Below are 22,309 nucleotides of genomic sequence, written 5' to 3' on the forward strand. Positions count from 1 at the left end.
CAGCATGCAAGTAAGATGCCACCTCAGCTAATTTCATGGCTCCTGCTGATTCCAATGGGGCTGCAACATCAAATGGTGCTACAACATTTGCAGCTTTCTGAGCTGTCAAGAAAGCTGCAAAATAACCTACCATAACGTCATGGAGTATTGATTTCCCAAGAACAATCAAGGCTAGAACTGTGTTGTTTTCCAGACACACTACTTTATCTATTCCAGACCAAGAACGTTTTGTTTCAAGGTTGGCCTTTGCTGAAGGGCTGAGATTGGGAGACCCTGTGTCAAGTCCCAGAATGTTCCAGCCCCTGACCCCATCCCCTAGTTCTGGAGCCGGATGTTCTTAGCAGTACAGTCATACCTCAAGTTGAATGTGCTTCGGGTTGAGCACGTTCGAATTGTGCTCCGTGGCAACCCGCAAGTAAGGGAGCCATTACTTCCGGGTTTCGCCGCTCGCGCATGCGCAGACGCTCAAAATGATATCATGTGCGGAAGTGGCGAAATGCAACCCATGCACGCGCAGACGTGCTGCCGCGTCTTGCATTCCATTCGGGATGCGAATGGGGCTCTGGAATGGATCCCATTCGCATCCTGAGGTACCACTGTACTTCGTTCCCCTTTGCCCTTGCTTTCTCTCAGTGTGCAATGATCCCCCAGTGCTCCTATAGTCTCTGCTGACCCTTCACCCAACAAATGTCGTTCTGCTCACCTCTGCACTCCCGACATCTTACAGTGCTTCCTTATGCCTACCCTGGAGAGTTGTGTTGACACTTGGGACTTGCCTCTTCCCTCCTTAAATTGTTGCTGGCATCCATCTGTCTTGAGAACGATTAGAATAATGTTGGATAAAAAAAGATATTTGATCTTTTCTTTTCTTTTCTTTGTAAACTCTCTCTCTCTCTCTCTCTCTCTATATATATATATATATGAGAGAAACAATGGAGTGTGTGCCTCCAGGGGCAGAGTCAGACTGCTGTGGTGTTAGCAGCACCGAAGTAGACCTCAACCAGCGCACAAGCCTGGGCAGTGTGCATGGAGGTCCTGGGCTGCCCAGATGACAAGACCCATCTCTCAGACTTGCTGATGTGGTCCAAAGGAAAGCAGAGCAAGATGTTTGGCACCAGGTCAGCTGCAGGTGTTGCCAGAAGGAGGCGTACACGGCACCATCCAACCATCTTAGGGACTCCTCTCTGGATGTGTGTATACCCTGTGTACAGATCCAGAGAGGAGTCCCTAAGATGGTTGGATGGTGCCTGAGCCTTTGCTTCTCTTGAAGATGTCCTGCAAGGCAGGGGAACGGGGGAGCCTTCTCATGAATAAGGCCACAAGGCAGCAGTGGTTTGGGATCAGAGTTCTCCTTCTAGATGGGCTACCTTCCCAGGCTGACAATCCCTCAACTTCCCACTACAGCACATGCAGAAACTGCCTTCTAGACAATTGGCCCCATTCTTGGTCTTGCCTGCTCTTCATATGCAGGGGAAGTCCCTAACTCATTGAAGGTTTGAGACCCACTGGCTGCCCTCACCTTGTTTGAGCCAGCCAGTTGTGAAGCTATTCCTATTCCCAGGGTGAGGCCACTGCAAAGGTGCAGCATGGGCTGTTGCCCCAGGCACACACACGCTGGCACACCCCCCCCCCCAATGCCAGAAAGACATGTGCCACCACTGGGCCACTGTCACACACTGACGGCTTCTAGGAGCCACAGGTGGGAGCTGAGTGCAGGGTGGAGACCAAAGGTGGACACATTAGCCAGAACAATAATCCCTCCCGTAACACCCCATACACCCCATCTCCTTAAATAGGACACTACTATTAGTGTGGGTCCCAAACTGGGTCAGCTACAAATACAGAGACCACATGCTCTGTGCTTCCAGCCTACCAGTGCCTGGCAAAGCACAGCTGTGAACATTTCCTCAGACATTTGCCACCTGTGTTTAGCTTTTATTCCCTCCAGGCTGCTGACCACATGCAGGCGGCCACTTGCTCCTTCTGTTAGACAAACAACATTGTTCTCTCCTTGCCTGCCTATTGGGCTTGAGGTGAAAGCAGCAGTGGGGAAGAGGCTGTTTGGGCTGTTTTCTTGCTTTGACCAGGCTCCACTGGTCCCAGTCCCCTCTTCCAGGTCCCTCATTTCTGTTTCATCCTGACAATTTGGTGTAGGGCACTCTTTGTATAGGGCTGGACACTTTTGTGTAGGGCTGACACTTTCCCCTGGCGGTGATCCTGAGCATCATTCTCCTTTTCTGAGGCACTCCCCCGCATCCCCTGCCCTCTCTGGCACCCTCCTGCATGCCCTCTGTGTATGGCCAATCATAGGGCGCAGAGTGACCCATGACACTTTTGTCCTTTGCAGCCCAGTGCCCAAAACTCTGTATCAGAGACACCAAGGTTTGGCAGAAATCTTGGGCACAACTGGGGTCACTGCTTTCAGTTTTTTGGGGGATCCAGGATATTAAATTACTCACCCCCACCTCATTAGGGCAAGTTAGCCCTCAACCTAATGGGAGTTAGAAGTTAAAGTGGTGATGAGAAATAAAGTTCATGATGGATGGACCTATATCCAACTACCGGCTGTGGTGGATAGATGGAATCAGATTTTTCTTCATTTGAGTTCCTGTGGAACATCAGCAAGACTGGGCTGCGGCCTTCACGTTTTATGTATGGGGTTTCTGGAGATAATGACATGCTGGATGTTGGACAAGGCAGAGCCTTGTTTTGTTCTAGCGGGACATGTTTTGGTTAGGTTTATATGTTTTCACATTTTTTTTACAGTAGTCCTTGATAAGAATGGTTTATGGCGTATGGTTTAAGCTAAAGAGGATGATAAGAAAAGAATTTATTAATGAGGAATCCCATACTTAAGCTTCCAACACTGCCGAGTTCGCTCTCTTGGTGTGCAGACTTAGAGCATGGACGGTAACTTTGGGCAAGAGAAGCTGAGGTCGCTTTTGGCTTCTTACGCCCTCAGAGAATTGGGAAAGATGAAGCGCAAATGGCCAGGCAAGAGGATGGTAAGTTCTAGGGTTTACTGAAGAAATCTATTTATTTCTGTGGTGGTTGTTTTAGAGTGCAAAACTCCTTCGGGAGATACAAAGATAGCAAGCAACAGCATAGAGATAAAAAATAATTAGAAGCTTAAAACTGTCCAGTTTTAACGTGTAAACTTCTTACATGAACTGTGGGCGGCTGGGAAAGCACAATGTTAAGGATTCCTTGTTCTTTCCATGTGGAGGACTTGGGCATACAATGCACAGGTAGATGTGTTCCTCCCAGGGCTCTGTATAGAAACAGCCTTGGTGCTCCCTAGGGAGTCAAAAAAGATCAGACCCCTTAGAAATCCCATTTGGGGTGTTTGTGTATGTAAACCTCTCCATTTTTTATTTATTGATGGAGGATATCCACATTGTGGCATCACAGAAATTAATGTAGTCTAAGAAATTACTGTAAAGAGTGCCAGAGGACTTTGAAATTAATAGACTATAAAAGAAAGTGACATAAAATGTTACTACAAGCATTTAGAAAAGAGGTAAAGTGAGGCAGTGGTGATGGGAAAGCATTGAGTTTGGAGATTGATCTTGATTTACAGCCACAAATAAAAGAATTGTGCTTTGCAGCTAGAGAAAATAGGAGAAGAAGAAAAAAAAAGGCGGGGGGGGGGGGGGGGAGAGCCGTTCTTTCTTCAACTGTCAAGTTAATAACACTTGTCAGTAAATGAAATGTGAAAGTTACAACTAAACAATATGCCCAGTGTGGCTGCCGTTAAGTCTTCGGATGACTAATTAAGAGGCATATTCTGCAAAGAAGATGTTACGGGGAGGAAACAGTGTTGTCTAGTTCTTTACAACTATGTTTGTCAAATGCATTTTTTGCGATGCTACTTTGTGCTTATTGGTGGTTTCTGGTGGGTCTGTTTTAGAGTGTGGCTTTTTAGTGAAATTGGGAGTTTGCAGACCTTTTATCCAAAGAAAGATATTTCTCAACTGTGGATTTTAAAATTTGTCTTATGGGCAAACTCATTTCACAGACTTTTTTTTTTAGTTACACAAAACTCTAAAATAAAATAAAAACTGCTAACACGTCTTTTGCACAGTTTATGAGTTGTGCCTGTTTGGTTTGTCTGGATTGCTGACAGTTAGTAGATGAGCAAATGTGTTTGGTGATCTTAGCAAAGACTGTTGCATTGGGGGCTTTGGGGTGGGAGGTTGAAAAAAGAAATGAGGAAGAGGGAAAGGTAGTTAAAGACAAATATAATAGAGGTTATTGATATACAAGATGAAGATTTGGAAACGTAGTTTGAGTTGTAGTTTGAGATTAAAGGTGGGTCTTGAAGACAACTTCGGTGGAAGTCCTTTATATTCTTTAACAGAAGTCTGTGAAAAGATCCCACATCTATTCGTTTTGCATTTCTTCTGCGTGCACTGACACAATAAATATGTTTGCATCTGCTGGAATCTTTGCAATATATTTTAAAGTGATGCAGGGAGTTAAAACTCACCCTGAGATATTAATGCTAAAATGCTCTGAAATGTGTTTTGAAAATGAAAGGTTCTCATTTTCTAGCCTGCCACTATTGGAGTTGTCTATGCACTCTGCAACAACTTGCTTCTTTTCTGCCTGTGTGTCATACAGCTTAGAGGCTGTTCTAGCTGGGGTTGCCTGCTGAAGAAATGTGCCTTCTTGTAGCTGTTATGCAAGACAGGATGTGAATTAGTCTGGAGGAAGTGACACAGCCTATGGTCATAATTTAAGAAGGCATCTATCATTAACAGTTTCGAAGGATGCAGTGTTCTGCCTAGTTACAAGCTCGTGTGGGGAGGGGGGTGATCATCCTGTCAGATACCGAGGAGAATGTTTTCAGTGCTGTTAACCTGCCTGATAGTGGGCTCTTCAAATGTAAGCTTCAACTTGCTGTCACATCAGCCCAGATCAAAGTGATGTTGACAGGCAGGTTGTGATCCTGGAAGGCAGATCTGATTAGGCATTGCTTGTTAAGAGGGAGGAGAGAAGACCTCTTTTGTTGTTTAGTGTAGTACAAATACATAAGGCAATAAAAATGTCGGCAACACTGCAGTCGCTGATAAGGGATGAATAAGAGAAGACGGCTAAGTTTTCAAATGTATATTGTATATTCTTTGGATTGCTGCAAGGTTAGGCTAAGCTTGAACAAAATGTCAACTGCAGACTTGTGAGAAATGGGGATAAAAGCCAATAAGAGAGTGGAACCGAGACTTCCACCTCTCTCCAAATGCTTTGACAGCCGCTTTGCAAAACAAACTAAGCTGTGAGCTGGCCCTGGACAGAATCCTAACTTACCCCTGCTATTTTTAAAGGGTAGGTACCCCTCTCTCTTACTCACATCCACCTTGGAGTAATTGTACCAAGTCATAACAAGACTCACGACTCAGGAATTTCTCTACCTGTGTTAATCCTAGAGTGTCTTCAGAGGTGACTAGATCGCTTATTTGCACTGGGATCTGAAACACACTGACAGTTGAGGTGCAACTGCTTCTTGTCTTAATGTTGTTCTGCTTTTTGCAGCCTGCCAGCGTTAAAAAGAAAAGTCAGTCAGTTCCACTCTTTAAATGACTCTTTCAGAGCAAGATAAATATTAAGGATGAAGTGCAGGTTTATGCTTGGGTTGCACTGAAGTGGTAGAAATTAAGGGATGGTCTGCTCCTAGTCTTTCAAACAGCAGTATTTCACTTCAGCAACAACTTCAGTAATAAAGTGCTTCTTTTCACAATTATCCAAACTGCTAGCTCCTAGGTTCAATCACTGGTGTCTCAATGTCAGGCTGGGAGAGATCCCTACCTGATATTTTGTGGAGCCATTGCCGGTCTGTGTAGACCAGGATTTTCTAAACTTGGGGTCTCCAGCTGTTTTTGAACTACAATTCCCATCATCTCTGACCACTGGCCAACTAGCTAGGGATGATGGTTATAGTCCAAAGACAGATGAAGAACCAACTTTGGGAAACCCTGGTGTAGACAATTATTAGCTAGATATAGACCAGTAGTCTGAATTTGTGTAAGGCAGCTTCCTGTGTCCCTACGTTCCTCAGCCAAATTCTCAGGGCAGTTTACAAGCTTTTAAATCAATAAAATCAATTCTGTAAAAATGGTATCAACTAGCTACATAAAGATCAGCACAAGATAAACCTACAAGCCAGCACAAAATGACAGAACACTTCACAAACTATTTACCAGTTTATTTTGCTGTGTCCTACTTAAAGTAGGAGGCTTTTTGCTTTTAAAATAAACTATTTTTTTCTTTTGCAAAAACACCCTCTACCTTGGCATACATGCTTGCAGAAGAGCTGTAGCACCAAATTCTAAAAAACTAGGGTAGCCTAATGGACAGAGTGATGGTTTTGTTTTTGGGAGACTTGTACCTATCACCCCCAGTTACTCTGAGCTATGGTGTATCCAGAAAACATATTTTGAAGGGGCCCAATAAATTCTGCTATGGTCTGTTGCAATTTGTGTGCATAGTGTAGGCTTTTCCAAACTTAGATCTCCAGCTGTTTTGTACTACATTTCCCATCATCTCTGACCACTGGTCCTGCTAGGTAGGGATGATGGGAGTTGTAGTCCAAAAACAGATGGAGGCCCAAGTTTGGAAAACGGTGGCATAGTGTATGCTGTTACAACACACTTATGCATTTCATTGGCCCAGTTTGTGCGTAATGCTAAGCCAAAGCATGGATACCTTGAACAAAACTCCCCCCTCCCGATCCTGCTGTTGTTGTGCTACCCAAAGCTAAGCCATGGTTTGGTTTGGTGTAACGCAATCTGTGAGCCCAGGCTTGTGATTTGTCTATATAAAAATACCTAAACACCTTTTGGCTTGGTAGTTAAAAGGGTATGTATCTCTTTCCCAATTACTTCTTTTCTTCCAATGCAAGATTTGGATAAGCATTACAGTACATGGAAAACCTCGAGTTGTTAAAATGACTGACGGAGGAAGCTGGTTTCTGGCCTTCCTCCTGTAAATATATTCTGGAAGGGTACCAAACAGCATTGCTCCCGAAAACAAGCAATTGAGGGAGAGATATTTCTAGAATACTCCATCTGTAGCATAGGACTAATATGCAATACTTTTGTACTTATTAGAAACTTTTCTTGCTGCAGGCAACCCAAGACGACTTTACAAAAAAAATACACCGAAACACCCCTCACATCTGTTTTATAAGGCCATAGATTGTTGACAGCCAACTGCCTGCTTGAAAAGGATTGTTTTTGCCTGGTACCTCTGCCAAGTTGGTGCCCACCAGATTTTTTAGACTCCGACTTCTGTCATGGGAGTTCTGTTGATGACACACAAAGGGCTCCAAATTAGCAAGGTTGATTTAATCCGTATCAGTCCAGTTTGGGGCTAAATTTTAAAAAGTTGTTCCAGATTGATAAGGAGGCTTAAATATATATATCAATTTATTGTTAAAAGTTTTCAACATAAAATACAGTAACAGTCAATCTGTCTCCCATATAGTGGTGGCAGGCTTTGAGCTTTCCAGCCAGGTGTCTGCCATTGGACATGTGTGAGGGCTCTTCTGAGCTGTCCTAGCCATCTGCTTGAATCCCATGACACCCTAGACTTTAGCCAGGTCTTATTCTCCGCAAGGTACTGAATGACTGCTCTAGGGGTACAATTGCTGCGTGAGCAAGAGAGATGGCCAGTTAGACCCACCGCTGTAGTACAGTGATAACTTGGTTTACAAACTTAAATTGTTCCGAAGTCCGTTCTTATACCAAAGCGTTCTTAAACCAAAGCGTGCTTTCCCATAGCAGCGGGGGACTCAACAGGAAGCGGAACATGTTCTGCTTCCAAGGCAAATTTCACAAACCAAAACACTCACTTCCAGGTTTTCAGCGTTCTTAATCCAAGTTGCTCATAAACTAAGCTGTTCTTAAACCAAGGTACCACCGTATCCTAAATTCTGATGTTCTGCAGAGAATGGCTCACACCTTTCAACGATATGCTACATGCATAAGTGTAACAAAAGCAGGAACTGACTTTTACTTGATTTGGGCCCCCTTGATTACGCCCATGTTTCTTAAGGTGGAATCTTAAGGTGCAACTAGGTTGAAGGATTGTGGAGTAAGGTTAAATTTACATTGTGTAATGTAAGAGATCACTTTTTATTTTGTATGACAAATAAATTAAAACATAACACCCCCCACCAACAGCCAGACTTTTTAGAAGGTAATCTTAATAAAGACTACAAAGCATTTTGAAGTGCTACGTAGATTATGTTGCTAAAAGAGCCTTCCTGCCTCCTTTCGGAATATCGTTGAGTACAGTCTCTTCTTTTTATAAAAGTGATGGCCAATCTTTAGATAATTTCCAAAGGCACTATCTCCCTCTTGATAAATAAGAGCATAATTTTAATACCCTTAACTCAAAGCAGCAGCATTAATAAATGATTTAATCCTGTTGGCACCTAGGTCATGCTTATTAACATGGTGGGCCACAGATAATTGCATTTTGACGAGATTGACAAGCCATCTCAAGTGGCCCTGATTGAAATGTTGTACAGTGGTACCTCTGGTTACGAACTTAATTCGTTCTGGAGGTCTGTTCTTAACCCGAAACTGTCCTTAACCTGAGGTACCACTTTAGCTAATGGGGCCTCCTGCTGCCACCACACGATTTCTGTTCTCATCCTGAGGTAAAGTTCTTAACCCAAGGTACTACTTCCGGGTTAGCAGAGTCTGTAACCCAAAGTGTTTGTAACCCGAGGTATCACTGTATTCTGCTTTAATAATATTGAGATCCTATGGCGGGGGGAGGGGGTTACTTTTTCTCTTGCTGGTTTCTGCTTTCCCAAATTGCTCTGTTACAGAGGTCCTTCTTTTCATAAAATCTATGCTATGCTAACATTTTTTGTTTAATAAATTAATATAATATTTACAACCCTCCCCCCCCCCCAAGTAACAACAGGTTGACTGGTATGGATTGCGGATGGCTAAAATAAATTAAGTCCTTAGCTGTCAGTTGCTGTTTTTGAGCAGGCGGGAAACATCTGTTGGTTAGGTAGCTTGAAAGATTATAGTCTGTTTAAATAGCTGAGACTGTTTTGTTTTCCCTGGTTTAAAAAGTATGCTGATTATTTCAAATGCTCTGCCTGTAAGGAATGTAAAATAGTTGAGCTGCTTCAGTATGGACTTAATGTCCCTTGCTGGCTATGCGTTGCCAGCTTTGGTCCATGTTTTCATTCAAACCTGCTATTGTTTGAACAAAAAATTAATTTTCTATAGAATGGGTGGTTGGTTTGTTCACTGGGAACACAAAGCATGCTGCCATAATAAAAGGAGAACCCAAATCTTTAAAATGTGACCATATATAAACATATCTATATGAATGATCTGAGTTCTCTCTTAATTATGACAGCGTGACAGAAAATGCTAAACATTTCTAAGAATATGTGTTATAAAAATACAATATACAGAGTTTTATAGTATAAGAAACAAAAGATAGGTCTCTGCCCTCAATCAGCTAGCAGTCCTTAGAAGCTGAGAGGGTGAAAATGAAAGGGGCAGGATAATGGGAGAAGCAATGGGAAACCCGAACCTAACTGCATACTTAGATCATTTTTGGAGATCAAGAAGGCTGGGAGCTAAACAAGGACTTAATTGAAGGTGGTTTTGAGGAGGGAATCGTTTAAATGGAACTTTGCCTTATGCCTGGATGTTTTGGGTAATCCTGAATTGATCTGTCCTGATATTTATTTATTTTTAGAATATTTCCTTTGCAGGTTTAGAATTCCCTGTCAGGTTAATAAAAACGTTTTTGTCTTACGGTTGCAGGGACCCATTAAGAGAAAGCTAGACGATGACGGTTCTCCAACCTCTACCACCATGCCTGAGGCCAGCTTTCCAAGCGACAGTAAGAGACTCTGTCTTGACGATGTCACCCTTTCCATGGGACATGGGGCCAATCCTGTTTCGTGCGCAGATATGCAGCAGTCCCCATTCTCCACCAGCCACAGTGCATCCTCTATGGGAGTGGCAGGGCATGGAATGCTGCTTGAAAACAACCACATGAGTGGTAGCGGTATAGGTTCTCCATTTCAAGTGCCACCTAACAATGAAGTAGCACAGAAGGGGCCCTTAGGTGGCCATTTTGATGAGAAAGCAGGAAACATTCATGCTGTGGATCAGGAGCTGCAAGATCTGCTGGAGGAGCTGACGAAAATGCCTGATCCTTCTCCCAACGAGTTGGACCTTGACAACATCTTGGAGAAAGATCCCCTTGGTGGCCCATGCCACCCGCAGCAATCCGTCAGCAGCACTCCAAGGGCCTCTCCGCAGACCCCGCAATTCGACAGCCATGTGCCCAACAAAGACTTATCGCAGGGGTCTCCTCAAATGAGGCCTTCATCAGCTGGCGCAAGCTACCTGGTTCCGAACCAAATCAAGAACATTGGTTCACCGGTTTCTTCAAACAACGCACCAAACAAGAGCCAAGCTCAGTCTATGCTCCAAGGAGCTATGCCCAGCATGCCTGGCACCAACTGGCATGCGCAGCAGCTAAAGCAACTGGCTGCGAGCAAGCAAGGTCCAACTGCTAAGCCTCAAGCTTCCAGTTGGCCTGCTATGTCATCACAAGGCCTCTCTCCTCCTTATCAACAAGGGTCGTCCCCTCACCACCAGCCGTTCAGCCCTCAGAATGTCATGGTGTCTGGCATGAGCTCTAGCAGTGTGCCAGGGAGCAGCATTCAGAGTCCTCAGAACTCCCTGCTCTCCAGCATAACATCTGGCAACAACCCGTCCGGTGGTCCATCTCCTCCTTATGGTTCCGAGAAGCTTTCCAGCCCAGTTCTCAACCAGCAGCCGTTCAGCCCGCCAAATCCTATCCTGACCAACATATCCGGCAGCAGCATCAAAAGCCCACAGAGTACCAGGCCCTCCCCACCGTACAGGCCAGAGAAGTTGTCGAGCCCTGCTCTGCACCAGCAGCCCTTCAGCCCTCAGGGCACCATGATGCCAAGCGCCGCCTCCACAAGCAGCTCAGCCAGCATGCAGGGCTCTCTCTACAAACCCATGTCGGCAACCCAGGCCAAAAGTATGGGCATGATGATGCAGCAGCAGCCCTCCAACAACATGCAGTCGGGCTTGATGAACGAAAGCGACCTGGGCAGCCAAGACCAGTTCTCCTTCAGTAACACCAAGCCGCTCTCCCATTTCAGCTCTGAGCCCCAAACTCCAGCTTCTCAGAAGATAAATTTCCCTACAGCCCATAGGAAGACGCTCCTGCACTATCTGCAGGCAACGGGGCCGGTGCCCCCGCCACCGCCAAAATCTTCTCAGCAGCACCAGCAAGTTAACAGCAGCCAAAGCCAAGTCATGCAGCAGCAGCAGCAGCAGCAGCAACAACAACAACAACAACAAATGATGCACCAGGCTCCAGTTCAGCGGCCTCGACAGGTACAAACGTCTTCTTCTGCTTTTTGTTCTGCACTCCTATACCATATGCCCTTAGCTACCGGTGGCGGACCTGTTAGTATGTTCTTTGCTTCTACCCCGTGTTACGTGGGTGCCTGCTGTCTAACTGTGCATTTCTGACTGCATCTACCCTGCAAGGATGCCCTGACTCAGGATGGGGTGGGTGACTGGGGGTGGTGTATGTCTGTCTCTCTCGCTCTCTCTCTCTCTGTGTGCATTTAAATTGATGGGGTCTTTTGGGGAGTGGGGGCTATGTTGCTGTCCATTTCTCTATTATTATTTTTAAAGTTAATTTCTTAACATGTATGAAATCTGATTTTATTTAAGCTACGCAGGTTAGCGCATCCGGCTGTTAACCAGAAAGTTGGTGGTTCAAGCCCACCCAGGGATGGCAGGGGGCGGCATTGTGGAGGGTGGGATCGGGATGTCTTCCCACCCAGTGGCATAGCGTGGGGGGGTGCAGGGGGGGCCGGCCGCACCGGGCACAACATCTGGGGGTTAGGGTTAGGGGCGCAAATCCACGGGTTAAGGGGCGCAAATTACTTGCTTTGCCCCGGGTGCTGACAACCCACGCTACGCCACTGTTCCCACCTTACAATTCTGTGATTCTATTCAAGGTGGTGCACCGGGCCAGGTGGGGAGTGGGGAGGGGACAATTAAAAATATAAAGGGCTAAATATAAAGGACTAAGAGGATTCATGCTGTTTATCACAGCGTCATTTATTTTTCTTTAAATATATGGATTGCTGGGGTGGAGGTTGGGCTGGTCCATGATGACAGATGCCCATTGCATTATGTGTTACCTTAAAACACAACAATTCTCTACAGCACAATGGCACTCACTCTCCCTCGAACGTGTTTGCCATCACAGCAGCAGACTCATACCCATTTTATTCCCATATTCATGACTGTGCTATGATCTAATTTGGTTTAAAATGCAAAGCTGCACGTATTCAAGGTAGAAATACACATAAAGCATGGGACTGGGTGGTGGGAAGGCAAGAGCAGCATTATTTACCCAATTCATATGCTTCGAGCTTAAAGAGTCCAGGGTCTAAAATTGTCCAGCTGCACCCAGCCCGTTAGAAGATGAATTTCATAAAACTAAGCCGTGTGTTGACTTGGCAGACTTCCTCGGGGAAGGCATTAATCAGCTTTGGCTGTGTCTTGGAGACAACTTTGTCCTGCAAGCAGCCAGGCTCTACTTTTCGAAAGAAAGAAAGAAAGAAAGAAAGAAAGAAAGAAAGAAAGAAAGAAGGGTCCTGAAGCAACAGTCCTGAGTCCCTGGAGGGTGGTGAAACATCTTCTTTTTTTTAAGCAAGCAAGCAAGCAAACAAACAAACAAACAGGCAGAGCCTTGTGCTGCTAGACTTCTATCCAGATGTGGTTATGTAGGAGGGATTTTTTTAAGACAAAAGAAGATGTCGGACCCTGGAAAACAATTCAGCATTGGATCCCATAACTTGTATATGGTTGTGATATGCTGTGAGTTCTGCTATGATTGAAGCCAAGTTTCAATTTTAGGTTCTTTATAAGAGCTTCATGGTGTTGTGAAGCCAAATGAGCCCTGCAGATGATGTTTTGAATAGGAGCAAGTAGGACTTGAAATACTTGATGCAGCCATTCTTCCAGAATGACCTTTGGGGGGGGGGAGCAAATAACCTTATTTGCCTGTTCTGCAAGGGATCTGGTTGCACATAGAGCAATAACCTGCCACAGGCAGGTTAGCTTCTTGGGAGTTATCTTACAAGGAGCTCTCTGGTGACTGGTTGATTGCAAAGGATTATTGCAGAGTAGCTGGTGGTATCTGCCGTGAGGCTTTTGAGACAGAAAAAATGGCGAAAGCCCTGTATTCTATTTGGGAACAAAGCAATTTACATTAAACATAATTTCTCATACATTTCCAGATTTGGCACATGCCAGCAAAGCTGTAGAACCTTTGCTCAACTGGCTATGATCTCCTGATCTTCTTCTTGAGAGGTATGGACTGAAATTTGTCCATACAGAAGAAGTCAGGGGTAGCAAAGCGCCAGGTTTGACACGCAAACAGTTTTGGACCTTGAGTTTCCCTAAGGTGGCCGGCAACATCCCACAATGGGAAGGGAAACGACCCTCTTCAACCGTCAGGTCAATTTCTTCCCATTGTAGTTTGTCTATCTGCACAGATCAGCTGAGGAACGGGACAGGGGGGCTGTAGCAGCTTCTGGAGCACTTGAGTTGCAGTTGCACTCATGCTTGCTACAGTGATTTAACTATTTTTTTTAATTATTTTTAAAAAACACCCTCTTCTCCATGGGTCTTTATTTCTCCTGTACTATTTCCCCCTGTTTAAGTTTGTTCTTGAAACTACCAAACTGGGAATGCAGGAATCTTTTGTGCTGATGAGCTGTAAGAATCCAAGTCTATTGTGACAATAAACATGAGCAAAGACAATTTCACATTTTCAAATCGGTTAGGTAAGCTCATGACGCCTGACTGGTTTTACTAGGGAAGACTTATAACATTAATTATGTACTAAACGACAGCTCTGCTCTAGATTTTATATAGCTTGTTAAGCTGCCTCTGAATAACAAGTGAGTGGAGGATCAGGGCATTTATTTTTAAGAGCTTAATGGCTTTTATCACAAAACGTGGATTCTGAGTGCAAACCTTGGAACAGCCCGTGGAGACATAAATGGATTATCACAATTCTGGTATTGCTCAAAAAGTTCTCTTTCATATTGCAGTGTGTCTGTTTCTCATGGGCTAAGGGTAAAAGCATCAATTGATTAATAGGATGGAATAATCAACTAATTAATCACAAGTCAATGGTGTGGGTTTTTAAACAGAGTTTTTTTAAGATGAATGACCCTTGGTGCAACTGTGTTCAGAGCTTGTGACCTGATTGTGAAACCCAAACACATACTCTGCCTAAGAGTCTTGATTCTCGCAATTCTGTTTGAGGGGGGCTGTTCTCAAAACTAGGAATGATCTTTCTATCTGGTTTGATCTAAAAAACATGGTATTTCAATGAAATATTTTTTTAAAACGAAACACTGATGCAGTAATTAAATTCAGTTCATTTGTCATTTGAGAGCAAGATGAGAGTTTCCTTAGGTTTTAGATTGTACCTTCATAGCTGGGTCACCACAGGGCTTTTTTCAGGTGGAACTCTCCAGAACTCAGTTCCGGCACTTCTAAGGTGGGCACCATTGCCATTATAAGAGAACAAGGGAGGCATTCATTGTGAGTTCTGGCACCATTTTATTCTAGAAAATAAATAGTACTGGGTCATCATTGACTTTTGCTTTCCTAGTCTTCCAAACCTATTAAAGGAGTACACACACACTTCGTGTCCGTGGCTTGGCCCACTTTCGTAATGTGAGTTCACTCACTGCTTCTCCAGAAAACAAAAGTGGGAAAGCTGTGGGGGATTTCAGTTGACTTGACTGAGTCTGATCCTCCTTGAAGGAGAAGAATGGGGAGTTTGCCATCCTTTTTTACACAACATATTTATTTAAAGCATTTTTAACCACACTCCTTAGCCAAAAAGCTTCCAGAGTAGCTTACATATGATCAATAAAAACAAGTTGGTTCTGCCCACAAGCTTACAGTCTAAAAACCACAACAGGAAAAGGGGATAGGAAGGGAAATGAGGGAGAGAAGCAAACTGGAGCATCGGTTCTTAAAGTTAAATAGTAGTTCTTATAATCCCCATCTGGAAAGGAGACAGTTCAGGCAGAAGAGGAAGCAAATGCAGCTGGTCTCTTAAGCTGATGGCATGGCCCACTCCCATATCTCCCTTGCCTGCAGCTTGATTGAATGGCAGCTGTCAGGCAACAGCCAAGGGAAGGAAGGCCCAGTTGAGCTGGTCATTCATCAGAGCCATTGCAGTGGCCCTGTTTAACCACCTCTCCCTGTTGAATTGTCAAGGCAGGAGTCAGGAGCAAGTCAGCAATAAGTCACAAGGTGTCATTGAAGTTAACTCTTTATTCAAAGAAACCAAAACGGTGCAGGGCTAGCAATCACAGCAACGTTTCCCAGTAGGTCTTGCCCCAATAAGGCACTTGCAAGGACTGAAGGCCTTCCGACTGCTCTCTAAGGTTCCTCCTTCCCCAGCAGCCTAAGGCTCCTTTGCCCTGTCTCTCATTGCGCCCCCCTCTTCATTTCTCTCTGTGTTCTGGGAGACCAGGGGGAAAGAAGCTGGTCACAGCAAGAGGGGGAGGCTCCTTGGCTTCTTCAGCTGCCTGCTTCCACTCTGCCACCTGGCCCCCCTCCTCTCCCGCCTCTGAGTCTGAACCACTCTCTTCCCCAGCCTCTTCCTGCTCACCAAACCCTGTTGCCTCTTCAGCTTCCAACACCACGTCCTCCCAGTCTTTTCCCTCTTCTCCCTCTGGCCACTCATGATCTTCCCACCACCAGTCCCCTGGCTCTGAGCCACCTTCTCCTGGGGGTTCCCTTGGGAGTTCCCCAGCTGGTTCCTCCCACCACTTCTCTGCCTCCAGTTAGTCTATGACATGAAGGAACAGTGGAAACTAGTTTGGTACAGTGGTACTTCAACAGCACAACCTTTTGTCACGATGGAGACACTCTGAGGAAGTGTTAGTACTGATCTATGCAATATAGTCCTCTTTTCATACCTTCTGAAAGTGTGTAGAATGGAGGCTTTGTGACCAAAGAACCCATTGATATATGGAGGTTGGGGTCCATAGACCCAGTTTCAGTTTCCTTCCTCCTCTTTGTGTTGATTCTACCCACATTTTCGGAAGATATAAAAGAGTGATTGCAGGGGATGCTGAGGCTGTGGCCCTTCAGATATTGTTGGACTACAGTTCCCATCAGCTCTAGCCAGTATAGCCAATGGTCAAGGATGAGGTGGGTTGCAGTCCAAGAACATCTGGAAAGCTACAGGTTCCTCATCCTTGACTTACAGTCTGGAATCATTCTACAGTCTTTGGGAGGCAACACCCTCCAACTAGTGGAAGGCGAAATAAACGGGAAACAAAATTTAAATTTGCAGAGGGTAAGAAGGATAGAAAGAGAGTTGTGGAAGTAGTGATGACCCAGTGGTACAGCTTGCATGGAGGTGAAGCGCCTTCCTTTGGGAAATCTGATGCACTATTATGCAGCTCACTTCCCAAAGTATAGTGCTTATTTACTCGCATCTAAAACAAATATTCTGGAGACACCATAAATCTGTCTGGTGCACTCTCTCGCAATGAAAGGCAATAAAACTTTCTGTTACTACCCTTTGGTTTCTCGTGCTTGAGGAAGTGAATAAAACTTTGTCATTACTTACATGGATAACCTGTCCTTCTTCCAAGATTGGGCAAAGTATACCACCAACACCACCTGATTTCATCTGAGAGACAGTGGCCTGGTTTGCACTTCGCTTTCAGACACAGTTAAGCTTAACTTTGATTTAGAAGTCAACACACAGCATAAAGGGCTAAAATCACAGGTACTTTGCCCCCCTCCCCAGCTCCTGTTGCGCTTCCACAAGTTAAGTGATGATTTGGCTTAGTGTTATTACGTATTTTGTACTTTTTAATATTGTAATTTTGTGTTGTGAGCCACCCTGATGTAGGGCAGTATACAAATTTTAATAATAATAATAATAATAATAATAATAATAATAATAATAATAATAATAGCAAAGGATTGTTCCTGGGTTTGGGAGAAACAAAAACCATGACTCAGGGTTCAGGCATAATTCTAAGCCAAATCATACCTTCCCTGTAGTGAATAAGAGGTTGGGGAGAGGAGCAAAACAGCCATGATTTTATACCTGGGCACTATTAGTGTGATGTGCCTTCATCTTTAAACCTTCAAACCACAATTAAATATAGGTAAAGGTAAAGGGACCCCTGACCATTAGGTCCAGTTGTGACCGACTCTGGGGTTGCGGCACACATCTTGCTTTATTGGCCGAGGGAGCCGGCATACAGCTTCCGGGTCATGTGGCTAGCATGACTAAGCCGCTTCTGGAGAACCAGAGCAGTGCACGGAAACGCTGTTTACCTTCCTGCCGGAGTGGTACCTATTTATCTACTTGCACTTTGATGTGCTTTTGAACTGCTAGGTTGGCAGGAGCAGGGACCAAGCAACAGGAGCTCACCCCGTCGTGGGGATTCGAATTGCTGACCTTCTGATCGGCATAGTCCTAGGCTCTGTGGTTTAACCCACAGTGCCACCATACAATTAAATATAGCTGTGGTTAAATGTGACTTTTGAACCAGCCATTGACTGGCCAAAGGTGAGCCTCACGGCCAAGTGCGGACTTGGATTCTGAGTCTCTTTCATCCTTGTCACTACTTTGCCACATTGGCTAGAGCAGGCACGTTCAACTCCCAAGAGACTGTGATCGACTCACAGTATAAAAAGACCAGCTGTGATCTACCCATTTTCACTGCCAGGTGTTGTTGAGCTTTTTTTAGGGGAGGGTTGGCTAAAGGCGATTACTAAACTTCATGCCGCGATCTACCTGGGACCCCCGCAATCTACCAGTAGATCGCAATCTACCTGTTGGAAATGCCTGGGGTAGAGCATACTACTAGACAAGTGGCAATTTTTAGATCCCCTAATAAAAAGCAGAGCTAGAGTTAGCATCTGGCAAAGAGAGGTCATTTGGTGAGGCAGGAGGCCACTTCTACATGTTTGGGATTAACCGTTGATGCACTTTCCTGTTTGCCAGTTCTGCAGGAGCCCTGAAGTGTTGTGGTGTTGCTTTTTCATAGCTGACCCGGTTCTCTTCTGTACATGCATTTTGCAAATGTAGCTTAGACCGGCTTACTCCTATCCTCCCTTCTTCTCCCCTTGCTCCTCCTTGAAGCAGGAAGTGAAGTCTTGTGGAGGAAAGAATGTGGCTAGTAGCCAGTAGGGGGGAAAAGAACAATATGCATAAAACGGGACATTTGTAGCAGGCCCAAGAAGGTGGAGGAAGGAGCAGCTGCTCTCTTTTGTGTGTGTGTGTTTTCATACTTCCTTCCTTCCTTGCTTTTTGTGGCTTTTAAAGCATATTTTAAAGGGATGAGTTTGCATTCCAAAGAGTAACCTTCTTGAGGCTATATGTGCTTTTTTGTTTTGTTTTGTTCTTAACACCCTTATCTTGCATCTCTGATTTTTTGTAGCCCAGCCAGACAGTTCATAAAACCCCAGATTGCCTGGACAATTGGTAGATCTGATAATGCCTAATCTTTTCTCATTTGATGCTCAGCGTCTTTATTGTTACGCATTGACAGGTATTGATTTGGCGACTGAAGGTTTGCATCACGATAGTGGAAAGCTGAGCCCTGGAGGATATATTCTGTGTTAATGCAGCCATTTGAGTGAAATGATGTTCAAAAGAAACAGGGTTTGTGTGGGAGGAAATCAGTACAGTATTTCACTCTACAAATACTTTGCACTTCATAGCATTGGGGGAGGGGGGTCCTTCAGATGTTGTTGGACTACAATTCCCATCATCCCTGATCATTGGCCTTGTTGGCTTGGACTGATGGGAGTTGGAGGCCACCTGAACCTGGAGCACTGCAAGCGTAGCTCATTTCTGGTGTAGCCATTCTTGATCCATGAAAACTGGTCGGACAGGAATCTAGGATCCTATTCAGTCGATGTGTAACACTTGGTTAGATAAAATCCTTTGGGAAAATGTATTCTGTGACAGATCTATTTCACACATTACATTTTTTTTTTAAAAAAAGTTTATACCAAAGAAAGTTCACAGCTAAATTCATAAAGTTGTGTGAATGCAGCTTGCAATGTGTTTGAATATGTGAGATCTCCTTGACCAGAGAGCTGCAGATCCTTTGCTGAGTGCACACCACCAGGGAAAACTTGGGTTTGCTGTTGAGAAGTGGCCCTTAAGACACAGCCGTAGCAGTAAAACTGGGGTGGGGTGAGTGGTGGATTTCTGCATGATGGGTGAGAACATGCAATCTTAATTTGGCTCATTTCTGATCCATCAACACCAAAGTGGGTACTTGCCCTTTGTTGCTCATTCTGTGGGTTTGGTGTTTTTTCTTGTAGAAATGTTTCTCTCCCCCGCTCCCTTTAACATCACAGAGGAAGGGAGAAACCTATATTTGATTTCAAAGCCTCCTAGCAGTGATAGCACAATGGCTGAAGATTAGCCTTGGAAGGGGGTGGGAAGCTTTTGAAGGAAGGCAGAAAGCTCTTCAGCTAATTAAGTGCCTTTTGAGTCCACAAATAAAAGATGTTGGTGATGAATTGGAATGATAGGAAGCAGTAAGTCTGATCCAAGAGTATGCCCTGTCCACAGATGTGGAAATGTTGTCTTGAATGGTAATTTCTACTCAGTTTCTGCAGCTGAAACTGTTGCAGAGGGCTTATGCCCCATCCATCTGTTCACTTTTTGCCAGATTTCAAAAGGGGCCCTTCATGAGGTATCCATGAAACATATTTTGCAAAAGCAATAGCTAGATGCAGTGTGAATGGCAGAAATGAGAATCCAATGTGGATTCCTATTTTTAAAAGTTTTATAAGCCAGGGTTTTTTCAGGATGCCTTGAAAGCAAAAAGAGGACCAGTTCAGAGGAGTCTTAGACATGTGGGTATACATATGGTTTTTGACACCTTTTGGACTGGGTGAGTGGTTTAGGGGACAGAAATGCAAGCCTCCTTTCTTGCACAATCTTTTCCTTTCCTTTTTCCCTAACTGATTTAATGCTTTAATAATAGTAGTAGTAGTAATGATGATAATAATAATAATAATAAAAATAATAAATAAATATAATAATTTATACCCCGCCCATCTGGTTGGGTTTCCCCAGCCACTCTGGGTGGCTCCCAACAGAATATTAAAAACACGATAAAACATCAAACATTGAAACTTCCTGATACAGAGTTGCCTTCAGATGTCTTCTGAAAATCAGATAGTTGTTTATTTCCTTGACATCTACTGGGAGGCGCTCCACAGGATGGGCGCCACTACCGAGAAGGCCCTTTGCCTGGTTCACTGTAACTTCGCTTTGCACAGTGAGGGAACTACCAGACCGTGGCAGAGCTTCATGCTCCAGCACCGGGGGGGCAGGGGCGGAGAGTGAATGGGGGGGGGGAGGCTGGCACATGTCCCTGGGCGTGGCATGCCGCCTGCAGGGGCATGGCTTCCAGCACGGGGGGGGGGGGCAGCCGCGATGGCACCCCACTGGGATCGCGCTGCCGGGGGCAGTGCGCTCCCCCCGCACTCCTCTTCCTTTGCCAGTGGCGCCAGAACTGGCGCCAGAAGACCCTCAGCACTGGACCTCAGTGTCCAGGCTGAATGATGGGGGTGGAGATGCTTAGTATTTGCCACCTTCCACCACAGTGTAAACCAAAGTAGTAGAGTATTGACTCCAGTTTGGGATGGGGAGAGGTCTCTTCCAAGAGAGGGTCAGGTTGAAGCCCCTAAGCTGTGTCACATTTGCCCCATAAAATGTACATTTAACAGAAATGTTTATTATTATTATTATTATTATTATTATTATTATTATTATTATTGCCACCCATCTGACTGAAATCATCCAGTGTTTTCACTCAAAGGTATTTGATATGCCAATAAGTTTGCTGCGAGGGAGGATGCAACTGCAAACATATTCCTTGCAAGAAACTTACTGTATTTGCATATGAAGTTCCCTTGAGTGGGAATACTTGACTGCACTAGTCCCAGTTCTTGATTTCCTTGTTCAAAACACAGGCAAACCCCACTGTCAGAACCAAGCCCCCCTGAGTGCATGCCTGCCTCTTTAAAAGCATTAAACCCTGTCCTAGATTTACCCTCTCCTCTTCCTTCCTGCCCTGCTTCCTGTCCGGAAACTTGGTCTGCAATGGCAGCACTTTTTTCTGGGAGTACGCAGGGCTACCCCTAAACATTTTGCAAAGCTTTGTACTTTTGTCCATTTACTGTATTTAGTTTTCCCAATTTGAACTATAAAAATGGATGATTTTCTTGAGTCAAAAATTTTTTTAAAGAAAAAAAGCGCTGTGCAATGGTACAATCTGCCCTGGCACTGAGCTGCTCAATATCCCTTGTTTTCATCTGAGAAATGTTGGAGGGTATGAGCTTCTCTGCCGAACTTTGATTGACCAGATGTTCTTCTTCACATTACTTCATTGGGCAGGTTTTTAAATTACTTGTCCAGCCCCTCAGCTGACAACTCGAGTTGTCTTTATAACTGTGGTTTTTAATTGGGCATTCAAAGAATATATTCATTGTGTGTTCAGGGATGGGCTTTCTCTGGGCAAAACACTATGCCCCTTTCCCCCAGAAGAGGCAGGCTTCATAATGAGATTTAGCAAGTGTTTTCATGACCAGAAAAGGCACCCTGGACTGGGGGGATAGCTGCTCCTTGTTCCATGTCGGAATGCAGATTTGTAAAATGGTTAAATCCCAGGCCGAATTCAGAAGCTGTGAGGGGAAGGGAGCTGTAACTGAATGCTGAATAAAAACAAATTAGCAATTCATTATTTCTTTAAGAAATTGTTATAATGCATTTCATGTATGTAAACCTCACAGGGCGGCTTACACAGATATTGTAAAACAATAAGCATTGATCGAAATGAGTAAGAAAGCAGCACAGACAAGACAGAAGGCCTGGGGGAAGTTTGCTGGAAACCCCCGCAACCCTTCAGGGCAAAATGCTCATTAGGTAGCCCAGTAGCGGCAGTTTGGGGAGGCAAAGGTCAGTGGATAATTGCAATGGATCCCTATGTGACAGATGAAGGTGTGAAGCTTAGGTGGTTCCCATTTATGTCTTGTCCAAAAATTAACTTTTGCAAGGAGTTTGGGTGTAGAGCTAGGTGCACTGGTGCTGTGGGTGCGTGTTCCCCCCCACCTCCATTTTTTCCTTTCCCTTTTAATAGAACAAGATGCACCCATTTGAATAACAGTTTCCAGGA

General features: G+C 44.6%; 1 protein-coding gene across 25 annotated transcripts in view; it reads left to right on the forward strand.

Annotated features, from left to right (window-relative positions):
* The window catches only part of MAMLD1 (mastermind like domain containing 1), a 127,678-nt gene that overhangs the window by 59,548 nt on the left and 45,821 nt on the right, over positions 1 to 22,309 (forward strand). For all 25 annotated transcript variants that reach the window (XM_083486288.1, XM_083486284.1, XM_083486276.1 and 22 more), the window contains one exon: positions 9,801 to 11,420. In XM_083486288.1, coding sequence (XP_083342414.1) covers positions 9,801 to 11,420 — 1,620 coding nt within the window. The remainder of the gene's footprint in view (positions 1 to 9,800; positions 11,421 to 22,309) is intronic.

The sequence above is a fragment of the Podarcis liolepis genome (genome assembly GCF_965112155.1).
Source record: "Podarcis liolepis genome assembly, chromosome: Z".
NCBI classification, from domain to species: Eukaryota; Metazoa; Chordata; class Lepidosauria; order Squamata; family Lacertidae; genus Podarcis; species Podarcis liolepis.